The sequence below is a fragment of the Hemitrygon akajei genome, chromosome 7 (genome assembly GCF_048418815.1).
Source record: "Hemitrygon akajei chromosome 7, sHemAka1.3, whole genome shotgun sequence".
NCBI classification, from domain to species: Eukaryota; Metazoa; Chordata; class Chondrichthyes; order Myliobatiformes; family Dasyatidae; genus Hemitrygon; species Hemitrygon akajei.
This window is the reverse complement of record NC_133130.1, coordinates 159,421,351-159,438,025: the sequence shown is the minus strand read 5'-3', so window position 1 is coordinate 159,438,025 and position 16,675 is coordinate 159,421,351. Positions and strand designations below refer to the sequence as shown.

General features: G+C 43.2%; 2 protein-coding genes across 2 annotated transcripts in view; one reads left to right on the top strand and one right to left on the bottom strand.

The window, feature by feature from the left end:
* Positions 1-2,191, bottom strand: part of entr1 (endosome associated trafficking regulator 1) — a 19,618-nt gene extending 17,427 nt beyond the window's left edge. Inside the window, exon 1 of the mRNA XM_073052321.1 lies at positions 1,168-2,191. Coding sequence (XP_072908422.1) covers positions 1,168-1,198 — 31 coding nt within the window. The 5' untranslated portion in view covers positions 1,199-2,191. The remainder of the gene's footprint in view (positions 1-1,167) is intronic.
* The window catches only part of pmpca (peptidase, mitochondrial processing subunit alpha), a 19,033-nt gene extending 2,467 nt beyond the window's left edge, over positions 1-16,566 (top strand). Inside the window, exons 3-14 of the mRNA XM_073052320.1 lie at positions 4,950-5,029; positions 5,487-5,569; positions 6,935-7,029; positions 7,861-7,961; positions 8,892-9,075; positions 10,347-10,426; positions 11,358-11,450; positions 12,133-12,251; positions 13,178-13,268; positions 13,406-13,468; positions 14,023-14,167; positions 15,174-16,566. Coding sequence (XP_072908421.1) covers positions 4,950-5,029; positions 5,487-5,569; positions 6,935-7,029; positions 7,861-7,961; positions 8,892-9,075; positions 10,347-10,426; positions 11,358-11,450; positions 12,133-12,251; positions 13,178-13,268; positions 13,406-13,468; positions 14,023-14,167; positions 15,174-15,343 — 1,304 coding nt within the window. The 3' untranslated portion in view covers positions 15,344-16,566. The remainder of the gene's footprint in view (positions 1-4,949; positions 5,030-5,486; positions 5,570-6,934; positions 7,030-7,860; positions 7,962-8,891; positions 9,076-10,346; positions 10,427-11,357; positions 11,451-12,132; positions 12,252-13,177; positions 13,269-13,405; positions 13,469-14,022; positions 14,168-15,173) is intronic.
* The last annotated feature ends 109 nt before the right edge of the window (positions 16,567-16,675 follow it).

Sequence of the window (16,675 nt, the reverse complement as noted above, 5' to 3'; positions counted from 1 at the left end):
GTCTTTCTGTCTCTGCACTTCCTCATAGCTTTCTTTTTCACTTCGCTGTGCATCATCAACAAACTCGGGCTTATCGTCTCCTGGTGATTTGTATAGAATCTGTTTTGTGACTTATTAAACGATTCTTCATATATTGCCATGGTCTGATGCATAAACCTTTGAAAGGAATGCACCATTTTCCTTAGATGAAAAACTGCCGATACTAGAGATCCCTATTAAGAATGGGTGCTGGAAACATTAAACTGCCACGTGCCCAGAGGTTATGTGAGGGAATTCTGAGATTTTTATCTCCCAACAAGTGAAGAATGCTAAAAGCCCGAGATCACGTGGAATGAAAAACAGAGTTTGTGATTCAGATGAAATATTCTGCCTACGCTGCTAACATTTCTCACATGCTTGGATTTTATTACTCTTTCCTCTTGTCCACCGTAGCGGCTGCTTCAAAAACTGAGCAGAACTGTCACAACAGCACCCGTTTCATAACCACTTCGGCTTTGCTCAGCAAAGTTAGGATTTTCTCAGTGCCTTGTTGCTCAGATTATCGTGATTTCTTTACTATTGATGTCCGACTTGCAGTTCCCTTCTCTCACTTTCTCACTCCCTCTCTTATTGTAGCATTATGTTGGACACAATTGATGATCTCTGCCAGTTGCCCGGAGACACCATGAGGAGTGGGTATGCTGAGATTTTACCCCCTTAACTACCCAGCCATTGACAAATGCTAAAGCCCACAACTAGATATTTACATTGAGGGAATCGCTCATTTTATTTTACAGACTGCATTTGGGTCTTTAAAATATGCCACACAAGCAATCATAGGCACATAAAGACCCCTGGTTTATCCAGTCTTTCCCCTATAGCAGTGGTTCTTCATTGGTCCAAAGTACACTCCCTTTCTCTTATGGAGTTCCTGGGTGTTCCTTGGTTTTTTTAAAATCTTTATATATGCACAAGATAATCACCAATACATAAATCCATGCAATTCTTCCTCAAATAGTTCACAAATTGTACACTGAGTCAGCAAACTGTCCCACAATCTGGTGTTCTTTGGGGATGTTGAAATTGCTATTTTTGTTTCATCCAAAACTGTTTAATTCCACTGCAACGCAATCTCTCCCTTTACCATCATTATTGCTAGAAAGCTGTGCAATAGTTCCAGGAACTGACCTGTGTTCATGTCGTTGTTCACAGGCTCCATGGCCGGTCAGATGAGCAGTTGTATGTCTTGGGATTAGGCTCCTGTTGCCTTGTTTTAGTGTTTTTGCTCCCTGTACAAAGTTCAAAGTAAATTTATTATTGAAAGCTCGTATGTTACCTAAGTTTAATTTTATGTAAGAACATAAGAAATGGGAGCAGGAGTAAACCATCCGGCCCATCATTCCATAATGCCCCACCATTCTATAAGATCATAGCTGATCTGTCCATAAATTCTGCTCCATCTACCTACCTTTTCCCCATGACCCTTAACTTCCTTACAATGTAAAAATCTATCTAACTGTATCTTAAATATATTTAGTGAAGAAGCCTCAACTGCTTCCCTGGGCAGAGAATTCCACAGATTCACCACTCTCTGGCAAAACCAGTTTCTCCTCATATCTGTCTTAAATCTTCTCCCCTGAATCTTGAGGTGATGTCCCCTAGTTCTAGTCTCACCTACCAATGGAAACAACTTTCCTACTTCTATCTTATCAATCCCTTTCAAAATTTTGTATGTTTCTATAAGATCCCCTCTCATTCTTCTGAATTCCAGAGAGTATAGTCCCAGGTGACTCAATCTCTCCTCATAGGTTTAACCCCTTCATCCCTAGAATCAACCTGGTGAACCTCCTGTGCATTGCCTCCAAAGCCAGTATATCCTTCCTCAAGTATGGAGACCAGAATTGCACACTCCAGGTGTGGCCTCACCAGTACCCTGTATAGTTGCAGCATGACTTCCCTGCTCTTGAATTCAATCCCTCTAGCAATAAAGGCCAACATTCCGTTTGCCTTCTTAATAATCTGTTGTACCCGCAAGCCAACTTTTTGCAATTCATGAACAAGCACTCCCAAGCCCCTCTGCACAGCAGCATGCTGCAATCTTTCACCATTTTAGTAATAATAATCTTGCGGGCTTGCTTGATAGAATAGTAACTGTAACAGAGTCAATGAAAGACCGCATCAACTTAGGTGTTCAACTAATGCGCAGGAGATAACAAACTGCAAGTACAGAAAGAAAGGAATAATAATTATAAGTAATTGAACAGTGAATGTTGAGATGCAGCCAGTCAATATACTCTCCACTTGCATCTACAGAAGTTTGTTGTGCTGAATCTTTGCAGACTCCTAGGGAAGTAGAGGCGCTGTTGTGCTTTTCTCTTTACACTTGCATTATTCTGGGCGCAGGGCAGGTACTCTGAAATAACAACACTGAGGAATTTAAAGTTGCTGACCCTCTCCACCTCTGACCCTCCATTGAGGACTGGCTCACGGACCTCTGGTTTCCTCCTCCTGAAGTCAATAACCAGCTCCTTGGTCTTGCTGACATTGAGTAAGAGGTCGTTGTTATGGCACCAATCTCCCTCCAGACGAGGCCCTGGCCAAGCTGCTTGACCTCAGTCTGACTAAGAATGTCTTTGAATTCAACAATGAATTCAATCTACGAGTCAAAGGCACGGCGATGGGAAAGAAGTTCACCCCGGCCTATGCCAACATATACATAACAGAGCAGGAAGAGGCAGTTTACCCAAAGTGCTCTAAAATTCCTTGTGCCTGCCTCTGCAGATACTAGATGATGTCTGGGGAGGTGTGGACACATTCTGAGACAGAATTAAAGGAATTCATTCAAATCCTGAACAGTCATCACCCCTCCATGAAGGTTAAGGCCATAACAAGTAGGAAGAAAATTGATTTCCTGGACACAACAATATTTAAACTCGCACCAGAAAATGGCAGCCGGAAGCTAGCCACTGAGGTATTTTTCAAAACCACAGACACACTTACCCTCCTGCACCACCCACCCAAACACACCTTCAGGAGTATTGTCAAATCACAACTGACCTGGTTTCATCACATTTGCACCTGGAAGGAGGACTTCCAACAGACCAGAACTATCCTCTTCACTGCACTCTGACAGGCTACAGTAGACGGAAACTCGGGCACATCAAGTCTTGACTTCTCAAAAGACCCCACAAATCCCAGACCACAGAACATACAAGCTGCCATTGATAACAGGATACTGTGGGATGGTGGTTAATATCCACAGGACAATTAAATCCCACATTGAACAACTTAAGCGGTTGGGGGACACACACACGGGGTCAATGCACAACAGAGTCAGCTTTTAAAAGTGGTAAGATCTTGAGGGACATTCTAGTCGGTACAAAATTACATGCAGCCACAAGACCAGAACAGAGCTGTTAGCAGACATTTCTAGCAGCATGAACTGGACAAACCTTCAAAGAAAAAGAGCAGAAAGGAAGTGAATTGAAACATTACAAAACTACTCCCCAAATGATCTAAATGAAGCCTAAGAACAAGCCCTAAAAGCAAATGGTATAAGCTTAATAACTAGACTGAAAAATACTGATTGGATCTATGAAGTTCTCCTATTCTCAATGCTCTAACACCTTCCATCTTAATTTAACTTAATCCAGATGGGATTCCCACACACCCAGATATTACAGAGATCACCAAAAACTATGCAAAGCAGAGAAGAAAAGTCTTCTGTGAACTCACGAACAGTCCTGTACATCTCCCATTACAGATACCACCCCCCCCCCCCCCGCCCGCAAGCAGACCAACCTAAAGAATACTCCACCCCACTCCGCAGGAAGATGTACAGCTCAAGAACTACTCCTCTCCAAGTAGGCCATGCCCCCCTCTCCCCTCCAGCATTTTACCTCCATCCCTCATCCCTAACCCCAACCTTCACAACTCCACAGACCCTGGCCCGACCAGGCCCCTCCTCCCTTCTCCAGCCTCTCACCTCCATCCCAACCCTACTCCTATCTGTAATCCCAACACTTGCTCACATCCCCACAACCCTGAGTACTTATTCCCTTCAATCCACCCCCAACACCAGCCATAAGCAATTACCCCACCACCCCACAAACCCTTAGCATATTTATAACCCTAAAGCTTCAGAGAGATGTAAGTAGGAGAAAGATCCCAATAAAGGTAAATAGTGTTGGACCAGGTCAATGGAAGTGTGGACCAGAGCAAAGTACCAGGGTCAAGAGCCACTGTATCTCCAGTAACGAGATTAAGTAAGAAAATTTCAAGGTTTCTCCCAAAATTACTCTCCTGTTATACTCATTCATCTTAACCCAATTCTTCTGGTGCTCAGCATCTGCTCTTTGCCCAGTGTCCGAAGGCATTTTCTTTACAAAATCAGGATTAGAACATAGAACAGTACAGCACAGCGACAGGCCCTTCAATCCACAGTGTTGTGCTGAACCAGATAAAAAGCAAATCAAAATCATCCAAACACTAATCCCTCCTATCCACCCAGTGCCTATATCCCATCTTTCTCACATCCATGTGCCTATCTTAATGTCTCTTAAAAACCTCCAATGTATTTGTCTCTACCACCATACCAGGCAGCATATTCCAGGTATTCACCACTCTGATTGGAAAACTTACCCCTCACACCCTCCTTGAACCGCTGGTATTAGACATTTCAACCCTGGGAAACAGATACTCCCTGTATACCCTATGCCTTTCATCATCTTATAAACCTCTACCAGATTTACCCTCTGCTTCTGGCGCTCCAGAGAAAACAACCAAAGTTTATCCAGAATCTCGTGATAGCACATACCCTCTAAATGAGGAAAATCTCTTCTGCTCCCTCTCCAACACCTCAACATTCTTCCTGTAGTGGGGCGACCAGAACTGTACACGGTATCCCAGATGTGGCCTAGATAAAGCTGCTGGCTGAGCATGCTGCTCATTAATAGGATTGTATCTTTCAGTTTTAGTGAATGCTGGGTCAAGACATGAGGTGAAATTTCCCAGTGGGATTTCCCACTTTCTGGAAAAGCTGGCATTTTCTGTAAGTATCAATATATTTCCTCATTTTATCAAGAATCTTAAACTATTTGATCACGAGCACAATTTTTGAAACAAAAATATCGAGATGGTCGAAGTGGGTTGAATAGTAAATTTTAAAACAAGAACATCAAATTCTTAATAGTTGATGAAAACTGGCTGTGGGGCAGAGTCAGGATCCAGTAACAGACCAAAATTTAATCCAGGACATTCCATGGTAATTTAGCTGAAATTGGACGTAAGGCTAATTAGTAGCTATTTTACTTCCAATATATTATTTCTTCTTCATATCTTGTCTCTCTAACCAAATCTCACTCACTACCTGTTGAGAGTTGGTTCTGAATAAATGATGTCATTAAGAAACATGAGAATGGTGTGGAAGGTTGTGCATTGTTTATCTCATATTAAATGTCTGCGATGGAGTTTTTTAAGCTCGTAATGGTGTGTGTTTTGTTCTTCAGTCTACAGCACAGTTTGGCTCTAAGGATGAAATTCTCCTCACCCTGGAAAAACATGGGGGGATTTGCGACTGTCAGTCTTCCAGGTGAAACGAAACACAGACCGTTGCTGGAGTTTTGTGACCTCATTGATTTTGTGTGTGCATTTGTGTCTCGGATTGGAAAACAACAAGTCACTGCGTACAGTGTAGGGTATTGAGCTCACATGGACTCCAGGGTCAATCCTATCAGATTTCAAGATAATGCTGAGACATTGTAATTGTTTGGGATGCCTTTAGCACGAGAGGAAGAGTCAATCAGATCTGAGCTACGTCTCATCTGTGGGGCTTTTGGGAGAACTGAGATTGGTGATAGAAGTGATTAATCTGTCCCAGTTTATATATAAACTCTGGTTGACACTCATCAGAGTATAATTAGATGAAGTATGTGTTATGTTTTCCATTTTTTGTATGTCTGTGCCATACTTTATTGGCGTCTCCATTAGCTTGTTTATCTCACCAGATGCTTCACTGTTTCTCTATTCTGTTTCTCCTTTTATCCTCTATCACTACGTTGTTCCTTTTTGTGCCCTGTGGTGCATTGGGCGGCATTTATTTTGCCGCTTTCTCAGTATTTGTTTTTTTACCAGGCTCAGTTGCTAGTTCGACAGACAACCCAGCTCAGATGGCAAGCATGTAAGGGGCTGGCCGGATTCAAAACTGGGACAGTTTGCGTCGAGGTCCAGTGCTGATGCCACTATACCACCAGCTGGCCTCAATCATTATGGGGCCCGTATATATTCTACCAATTTAGACCCTCTAAAGGGGAACATTGTAAGACAGAGGACCTGGGCTGGGATGGAGGAAGTACTGGTTTTACAGAGATGTTCTACATTAATGGTTTGACAAAAGATGAGGTCACTGAGAAGGGAGCCTGACCTGGAGCTGTGGCTTTGTACTCTGCGGACCGTGGTCACCCAGGAAATCCACTGTCATAGTCCCATCTGCTACTGGCGTGCTCGGCTCTCTGAGCTCCTTCAGGTGACGTACGTAGAACATCCAAAGCTCTGTCACGGTGTTGGGGTTCACAGGGTTTAAGAATTGCGAGCTAAGCTTGATCAGAATGAGACAAGTATAGGATCATTCATCGTACTTGCCCGGTGCTGAGGGGTGGGGGGGGGGGGGATGGTCTGGAACACTGGAGCTGAAGAACTTGGATAAAGTGGAGGGGTCTGGCAGTGAAGACAGGGGTCAAGTGCACAGCATTTGGGGAAGACTAGAGTAGGTCTTCTGGGGCTGAGTGGAACAGGTGTATACTCTTGCAGGTGAGATGTTTTCTACACATTAATGCTCCCCCTTTAAACCTGCAGACCAGTCACACTGTTATCTTGTACATCTAAGATTAGGAAAGTAGCTCATTTGGATGTTTCCGATCAAGCCCTGAATGAGTGTTTTTTAACATTTCTGTTTCAGGGACACAACGATGTTTGCTGTTTCTGCAGAGGTGAAGGGTCTGGAGACAGTGGTCAATCTGCTTGCTGATGTGGTGCTGCAGCCGAGGCTTACAGGTAATTGAAGGAGAAGCATATCTATGTGGCATATGCTACTTTAATCTCCTGATTAACTTTGTGAAGAGAATTTTAATCTCAAAAAGTGAAACTTCATGGAACGTTCAGAGCCTGTGTCTCAGTTTTCTGCCTCACAGTGTGGTCAGCAAGATGCTTGTGGTCTTCTCTGAAGCTTCTGCTGATGTCAGGTCTGGATGGCAACTGGAAGGACTGTGCAGGGCTGCTGTTTTTGCATCTTGCCTGATGCATAGAGGTTGTCAGCTCAGTGCCTTGGATGCTGCAGCAAACAGCAAAATAGCATGTTCACCCTCTGTTACGTCCTCTGGAATGGCCCGCGGGTGAATGTTCAGTATGTAGGACTGTGAAAACAAGTGTTGCAGTTTGCCAAACCTTTCCCTAACCCAAAAAGTATGCCAAAGTGCAACACTCTCAAATAATTCAAAAATTACTCGGCAGACAATTTGTGCACAGCACATTCCCACAAAAATCAAGATGATACGACCAGATAAACAGTCTTCGTGATGTTTATTGAGACATAAACATTGGTCAGTATTAGGGCAATTCCCTGCTCCCTTTCCAATGAGTAACTGAGGTTTCCACCCTTGGGAGAAGATTGGGTCGTAGATTTACACCCAATAAACCAGCTCCTCTGACAATGGGTGCTGTAGTGTTTGCCTGGAATGATTGGCACTAGTGCCCAAATGGATTTTGAACCTCAATGTTCCTCTGAGGTAAGAGGACAAGTAGTTTTGGGCTTTTCTGTGCAGTTGGTGGCCACCTGCCTGGCATTCAGCACGTTGATTCGGTTGTTAAACCTTTTCTTTGCCTCAGATGAGGAACTTGACATGACCCGACTGGCCGTCCGCTTTGAGCTGGAGGACTTGCAAATGAGACCAGATCCCGAGCCACTCCTCACTGAAATGATTCATGCGGTAATGTAACTATTCAAATATCTCTGGGTGGAGAAATTCCTCAGGTTGGTTACACTGGAAAAGGAAGAGAGCACTTACACGAGAAGGTCTGCAGAGGCTGGAAATCCAAAGCGACACGCACAAAACGCTGGAGGTCAGGCAGCATCGATGGAAAAGAATAGACAGTCGACATTTCAGGCTGAGACCCTTCTTCAGGAGATCATTTAGCCCGTCAAACCTGTTACATTAGTGGGAGGAGGCTACTCTCAGAGGCTACTCTGCTCTCAGACCAGGGCACAGTCTCTTGTGCCTGCTCTGCCATTCAGTTAGATCACAGTTGATTTGTATTTAATACCTGTTGACCTCCTTTACTCCAAAACCCTTCCTAAATCAGGAAATCTGGACTTCTGTCTTGGTTGGTACATTTACCCTGTGAATCCTTTGAATTGGAGTTTGAGGGGGGTGGGTGGAGTAGATTTTCTTACTACTCTATCTGTGGAGAGCTTGATCCTGACATCCCCTCTGTTGCCTGAGTTTTATCATTTCACCACATTGTTGTGGATTGAAGAAATGTTTCTTTTATTGATATAACTGGATTCCTTTAAGGTTTCAATTACAAATTCAGTCACTATTATACTCAGAATGCCTGCCTAGTCTTAGCTTTAATGATTTTAACCCCAATGTTACTCTGGTAAATCTATGTTGCACACTTGGCACTCCCACCTCTCCCCTCCAATATCTGATTCATGAGTCCCCAGAAATAATGCATTTTATCCAAACGAGGCCTAACCCTGAGAACCGTAAGCAGAAGACTCGCCTTGTGTTTTAATCTCCTTAAGATGAAGGAGGGATACTTTGATAGGTAAGTCACATGCAGGAGGCATAAGAAAGGAAAGTGGAAGAGCCAAGTGGTAGCAGAAGGTGAACATTTTCTCATTTTTGTCTCTGCAGGCAGCCTACCGGGATAATACAGTGGGGCTGCCCAGGTTCTGTCCCACTGACAACATCGAGAAGATTGATCAAAAGCTGATCCACTCGTTTTTGCGGAATTACTACACCTTTGACCGACTGGTGTTGGCTGGGGTTGGGGTGGACCATGATCAGTTGGTGGAGTGTGCAAAGAAGTACCTTCAGGGTATGAATGCAACCTCGGTCTCAGTTTAACATCTACACACGTCTGTCCAATTGTCCTTCATGACTTTGACCCCAGTGTTATGGGGCAGCACGGTAGCGAGGTGGTTAGCATAATGCTTTATGATACAGTCGACCTGGGTTTGATTCTAGCCGCTGCCTGCGAGGAGTTTGTATGTTCTCTCCCATGACCACATGGGTTTCCTCCGGGTGCTCTGGTTTCCTCCCACAGTCCAAAGACATACTGGTTAGTAGGTTAATTGGTGATTGTAAATTGTCCCATGATAGAGCTGGGATTAAATCAAGGGGTTGTTGGGCAGTGTGGCTCAAAGGATCAGAAGGGCCTATTCCACGCTGTATCAGTAAATAACTAAATTAATTAAATTTTATTTGGTAGTTATTTTAGAAGTATCTTCCTGAATCAAAAGCCCATTTTGTATCTGACCTTCCTAAATTTCAAGCTCAGAATCTTACAGCACTAACGAGGCTTGTGTCATTATAGTGCCTTTCCCATCTCAGAATAGTTCAAAATTGCTCAAGTTTTATTAATCATGAAGTATTGTCATTGCTGTGACATAAAACTGAAATGCTTGCTGTATGCGAACTGGCCGCATAAGAAGCAATGTTACCGTAACCAGATAACCTGATAATATTGTAGTAATGTTAATTGATAAATATTGGCCAAAGCATTTTGGCATGTTTTGCCTCTGCTGGGTTTTTTTATAAAAGCTGTTTTGTTAGTCCAAGTCCCTTGCTATTTTGAGACACAAGGTGCTGAAGGAACCAGTGGGTCAGGGAGCATCTTGTGTGTTGCTCCCTTGCTATCTCCATTTTTCCTCTTGGTCTTTCACCAATCAGTGAAAATCTGTCTACTCTGGTTGTTGATTCTGCAGTCAGTAGATAGTATCTTCTAATTAACTGCTCAATCATCTCTTCATTTTGAAAATTTTATTCTGAAGAGAATAAGCCTAACTCTTTTAGTTTCTCCATCCAATTGCTTTTGGCTGTTGTTTGAACCCCTATCTGATAGGGTGGATGGGACATTCAGTTACATCTTGCAGAAGAGACAGCCTCTCTAAAAATCAGGGCATTAGCATGGACGGTCAGGAGATTTAATATTCAGGTCTCTGGAGTGGGACTACACATGACCTTCTTATGGGACAGTGAGCTAAGGTTGAAACTTTGTGTGGTGGTTATTCAAGCACTCAGAATGGATCTCTGCAGGCTCTTGAACCCGTTACACTCATCAAATTTTCTTTCTTCCATATTGCACAGGAGTAACCCCAGTGTGGGGGTTAGAAAAGCCCACTGATGTGGACCGGTCTGTGTCCCAGTACACTGGGGGAATCATAAAGGTGAGGCACTTCTCTGTGTTTTGGGGATTAGTCCCTGATCCATACAAGAAATTCTCAGAACAATTCCACTTGAAGACTACCTTCTTGAGACTGTCAGGCGGAGATAGAGGATGGCTTGGGCTTGTGGGGGTCTGAGGTTGGTTCTACACTTTTTCACCCCTTAGTTGCCCTGTGGAAGTCAACTCTTGTCCTAACCGCCTCCACTCTTATCCTCAGCCTGTTGGAGCAGTTGATTTTGGTGTCTGGAATAATTGGCCTTGGCAAATCCGTGGTAGGAGTACTACTGGATGGGGAATTCTAAGTGGCATCTTCCCCTCCTGATTGCCATCTGTGACGTCCACTGGTAAACACTTTCTGAGGATAGGATTGAATTCAACCCTCAGTTAGTTCCCTTATGGTTGCATAGCCTGTCCAGTTTCTTTGGATGACTTGCAACATAATGCACACGTAGGAACTCAGAAATAAATGTAGAACATGGTGGAAATAGCAGTTCCAGATGAAGATCAGTGAGCTGATGGTCTGTGTGAATGTCTTCGCCTAGAAAGTTAATTCTTGTTCCACAGATCCTGCTTGAGTTGACAAGTATTTGCTTTATTTGCTGTTTTTATTGCTTCTTGGGTCAGATAGAAATGGAAGGTCATTGCTTGTAGAGCTGAATGTATTTTTGAATGGAGTCAGGGAGTGGCCTTGGAGATATTTTATGCCATTATAAGGCTTTATCCAGTTTTGATGTGGTGGGCATATTGGAACCATACTGCAGGGGATAAAGTCTGGGGCTGGGTACTGGCCTTCCTCTGTCTCTGTGCTGTGTTAGTCTGAAGAATTCAAGTTGTCAGTGTTGGTCTGTGCTGACTTCTTGCTTTGTGAGGTGGGAAATGAGTGGTGGGAGAATGAGACTCTAACACAATCCACAGTGTGTTTGTTTTTTCAGGTGGAGAAGGACATGACGGATGTCAGCCTGGGCCCCACTCCAATCCCAGAGCTTACTCACATAATGATTGGCCTAGAAAGCTGTTCCTTCCTGGTGAGTACAAGCTAATTTAATTGTAAAACCTAATTGTGTTACTGGCCTAAAATCTAGGGGAGGTGAGTTTAAACTCATTCTGGGCAGGTTGAGTATTTGAACCAGTTTGGGTTACATTTTTCGTTGCAGGTTGCCTGTCAGCCTGTCTTCTGTGATTTTATTTGGTCCATAATGCTTCTCATTGAGACCAAGCTAGCACTGGAGGGCCTCCCCTGTCAGTGCAGTTCTTGTGTTGTCTTTTAAGTGTAAGTGCTGTCATATTTAACCTAAATGCAACTTCTTTGTCCTGAATCCTGAAAACTGATGCTCTTTGAACAAAGATGTAATTGCATTGTGAAATTTACCCAGTAGTTGCTGGAGTCAAATTGTAATGTATTCTAAATCTTAACAGCTTTCCTTTGTTTAAAACTACAGACCAATTAGAACTAGCTTCCTAGTCCTTTATCAGACCATAATTTTGAATGCCTTTAACCTCTGTTCTGGAGAGAACTGACTCATTACAGCTAGATCTGGTGCAGATTTCAAGAGTGAGTGACTGGAATTAACCTTTCCTACTGCATTCCACCTATCACAGACTGGTGTGGGGATGTGCACTATTGCAGAAGGGAATTGGGAGAAGTGGGGGTTGTTGACAGAGGAGGATAACATAGTGTTCATGAAAAAATTTTCTGCTTTGTTTCAGGAGGAGGATTTCATTCCTTTTGCTGTGCTGAACATGATGATGGGTGGCGGGGGCTCGTTCTCAGCTGGGGGGCCTGGGAAGGGCATGTTCACCAGACTCTACCTCAATGTATTAAACAGGTCAGTCCTGGAGCATCTCTGAGTGCTGTGCCCCTGCTGATTGCCAGGGGTTTATTGGGTATGGCAGAGATGAGTAAAGAGACTGAGAATTTGCTTCAGCACTTGTGATGTCAGATTTGTGTGGGAAGGGGTACATTCTCTGAAAGTTTGCCAGTGGTAGGAGGTTAATTTTGAAGGTGCTTGTGCTTTCTGGCACACTTCCACACCAGGTTTGGATGTAGGGGAAGCTCCAAGAGAAAGACAGTTTGTAACACTGAAGGGGTGCTTATACGAAGTTGATAATTCCATGGTGTCCCTGGAGACCTTATCTACAGCTATAGCAAACAAAACTTGTCCATGGGGGTGGGGGGAGAAGCTTACTAGATCATATTTATTGTCATCTGACTGGTCAGATGGTAGTGTAGTGGTTAGCACAACACTTTACAGTACCAGCGACCCCGGTTCAATTCCTGTCACTGTCTGTAAGGAGTTTGTATATTCCCCCCATGGCTGTGTGGGTTTCCTCTGAGTGCTCCAGTTTCCTCCCACAGTCCAAAGATGTACTGGTTAGTAGGTTAATTGGTCATTGTAAATTTTCCTGTGATTAAATCGGGAGTTGGTGGGCAATGTGGCTCGTTGCTTTCGTGGTTCCTTTGTCCAGGATACCAAGAATAACCACCTTTTCTACATCTTTTAATGTCTTTGAGAGGGTAAACAATGTTTTGATTTAAGTTTTCATGTGAAGAGAATTCTTCCTGCTTACGCAGTTTCTTTAACTTTGTTAGCCAGGAATGTAGTACCTCGTCTCTTGGGTGGGATGCAAATCTACAACCTTCTGATCTCGAGAAGAGGTTGCTACAGATGGATTAATGGGTTCAAGGTTCCCAGTCTGTAAAGGGGCAACAGATCAGTCTTCCATCTTACTGATAACCATACATTTTCCACAGACACCACTGGATGTATAATGCCACTGCCTATCACCACAGCTATGAGGATACTGGTCTTTTGTGTATCCATGCCAGTGCAGATCCCAGACAGGTACCAAGTTATCATCAGATTACTCATTGTCTTATTGAACCATTCATTCTCAGTATACAAGTCTTATTTTTAACGTTCTCCACAATTGATGATTTATTTTGTATACTCATGTTAAATACTTGTTTCTTGTGCTGCAGGTCAGAGAGATGGTGGAAATCATCACTCGAGAATTTATCCTGATGGCTGGCTCAGTGGGAGAAGTGAGTGCATGTACTGAATTGAACAGATTTTCGTTCAGTGAGTTATCGTTGGTTTAGGGAGATGGGTGTATATCAAGGAGCACATAAACTAAGGAAAGTGAGGAAAAGCAAGGGAGAGGAAACCCCACAGAGACAGCAGAATGTTCAAGTGTTACCAGCTTATTCACAGCCTTAATGTATAAGGATGCAGTTTATTTTAAGTTCAAGCTGCAGTCCAGAGTTTGGTACTGAATTCAGGGAGATACTTTCAGTGCTAATGTTGCATTTCCATAGTGTGTCCTTCGAATGAATGTTAAACAGACTGTTTGTTATTAGATCCAGTGTAAAATTGTACTATTTCTGACTTTTTCTGAGTGTGTGTGCAATGTTAGCTTTGTTCTGTACCTAACCTATGCTGTGGCTGCCCTGGAAGCGTTTGAGGGAACAGAAATGAAAGGGCTTCGATCTCTATCTGTTTTGTAAAGTACTTGCCCTGGGAATTTGATGAAATGAGACAGGATACTGAGAGGGTTTGGAGGACTGGTGCATAGATTTATTGCTCTATTTGTTGTCAGGTGGAGCTAGAACGAGCCAAGACCCAGTTGCAGTCTATGCTGATGATGAACCTTGAGTCTCGACCAGTTATCTTTGAGGATGTAGGAAGACAGGTGTTGGCAACAGGAATGCGGAAACTCCCCCTCGAACTTTGCAGACTAATTGGTAAGCAGAAGCTGAACAGAAATCAATAAGCAACAGACTTTTCAAATGCTAATTTGGTCTTAATTATGCATAGAGAACACTTTAGTGCTTCTTTCTCCCTCAACCCTGCTTTTCATTTTCTGTCCCCCTACCATCATCTCCAGCTACCTCAACAGTGGGATATACAGAAGAGAGGGGCACCCAGCCTACCAAATTAATTCTCATTTCTCATTGAGATTTCATTTTTATATACAATTCCCATTTAAAAGTTACTAAACCTTCCATAATCCAGCACTACTGGGACCTCGGCAGTGCCAGCCAGACTACCACATTTTCTGGACTATTGGATATTACTTTTATACCAAATCACTTCTATTTCACACTTTTGTGTTACCTGGTAGTATAATGAATTTTCAAGTGAACCTGGCAAGTTTAAAGAGAGTGAAAAAAATGTACAAGCAATCCAGACTTCAGCTCCAGTACAAACTCGCCCACATTCCTGATCCACTGTGCTTTGGATTCCAGCCACAGTCCAGAACCCTGCTCTGGCTGCTTGCTGCACCTGCACTCAGACCCCAGATTAATGATCAGGATTTCTTAACAAATGGATTCTGGATTATTGGAACTTTGTTTCTGCCATCCTTTCAAACTCTTCTTTTATCAAGACATATCAGGTATATTAATTTTACTAACTGTTGCTGAAAGAAAGCAGTTTTTCCCATTGAATCTATCTTATCCCATTGAATCTTTGATTAATCTTTCTTTAGCCAGTCTATATTCCCTCTATTTAACAGTTCTCTCATTTCAATGAATCTGACTTTTGCCAGATAGTTGAGGTAAACGCCCAAATCACTGACAAATACCTGTACATGTTTTAATCAGAGATTAGATTTTAATTGCTGCTTTCATGGAAACCCTAAATTTGGAAAAGGCAAATCCTCTTTCTTACCACCTGGCCCACGCAGGAAGCCTGGATAACGATGAGAGAGGCCTGCTCAGAACTAACAAAGATCACTTGCTCTTGCAGGGGAAGTGACAGCGAGTGACATCAGGAGGGTCACAACCAAGATGTTACGCAGTAGACCTGCTGTGGCAGCGCTGGGGGACCTCAGTGACTTGCCGACGTACGAGCACATCCAGCAGGCACTGGCCAGCAAAGATGGCCGATTACCCCGCATTTACCGGCTGTTCCGGTGAGCAGCTCTGATTACCTGACTGAACAGAAAAGCCATTGTACTTCAGGTTACTGGTCATTGTTTATCCACGAGCTGCTTCTGTTGAGTGCGGGGTAATTGTTTGTAAATAGAGGGGAAGAGAGGTTTGATATGTGATCTGATTGGTTTTATATAAAGGGGAGGAGCTGAAAATCTGTTTTAAAGTAAGAACTGTGATTACTTTGTTATGTGATGCTGCTATTGTTCATCTGCTCCTGGACTGTGATAATTCTGTCACTGCACAGTGAATGTCACGTCCCATAATGTCTTAATCGTTCTACCACAAGGCACCTTTGCTCGATCCTGATACCTTTCCTAGGCTTCTGCCTCCAACTGGGAGGTTGTACAGGAAAATCTGAAAAACTACATAACACTTTCCAGTGCCTCCTATCATGTGCACTTATTTCTCCCACCTTATCCATTGTCCCCATTTGCTACATGCTGGTGTATACCCTTTCATCTAGGTCTCCTCCCACCTTTGCTTAATCTCATCCTACCAATCAGTACCAGAGTCAGTGCAGTGGGATCTGGGGCTTTGTGCAGGTGAGACTTGCCCAATGTTGCTAGTTAGAGTGCTTGATTCTTGTTCCTCACACTGAGCTGCAGTGTAACTAAGAGTCGATGATAGGTGCTGTAATAGAACCACTGTTGATGTGGTTAAGATCAATGCTCATGGAAAAAGCAGCAGAGCTAAGTATTATTAAATACTTTCAAAGAAAGTCGGTGAGAATAGGTCAATGTACACAGACTACACTTTTAACTGTTATAGAAATCAAGTTGGTCATGGGAGGATTGAGTGGTTTGCTGGTGCTCTTGAACCAGCTGGAAAGAGGATTCCTGTTCCTCCCTTAGTGGTGGAGGACAGGATGCAGTAAATGGCCTCAATTTATGTCTACCCTACCCCAGCTGTCATGTTAATTAGAATCCACTGAGTATAGTTAACCCCTAAGGTTGCTATACATGGTTGTACACATTTACACACCCATCAGTTTTCAATAAGCCACCCAGACCACTATGGGGAAGAATTTGGCTGTACTTTGAATGACATCTCTTCAAACCACTGGTTAATATGACCATGATGTGAGCGAGCAGTTTTTTCCCTGTGCGGACTTACACGCAGTAGTCACCATCAGAAGCTGGCAGAGTGATACTCAGAGCACTCGTGATATTGTTTAACAATTGTCAAATAAAATAAGACTAACAGTTTGGTGCAGTCTGTTCAGTAGTTTCTTTGGTAACAGCCTTAATTATTTTAAAAGAAAGCTAGTATTGAAATTAAAGGTATTGCAGCAAGATTACAAAGGAACGAATCCTG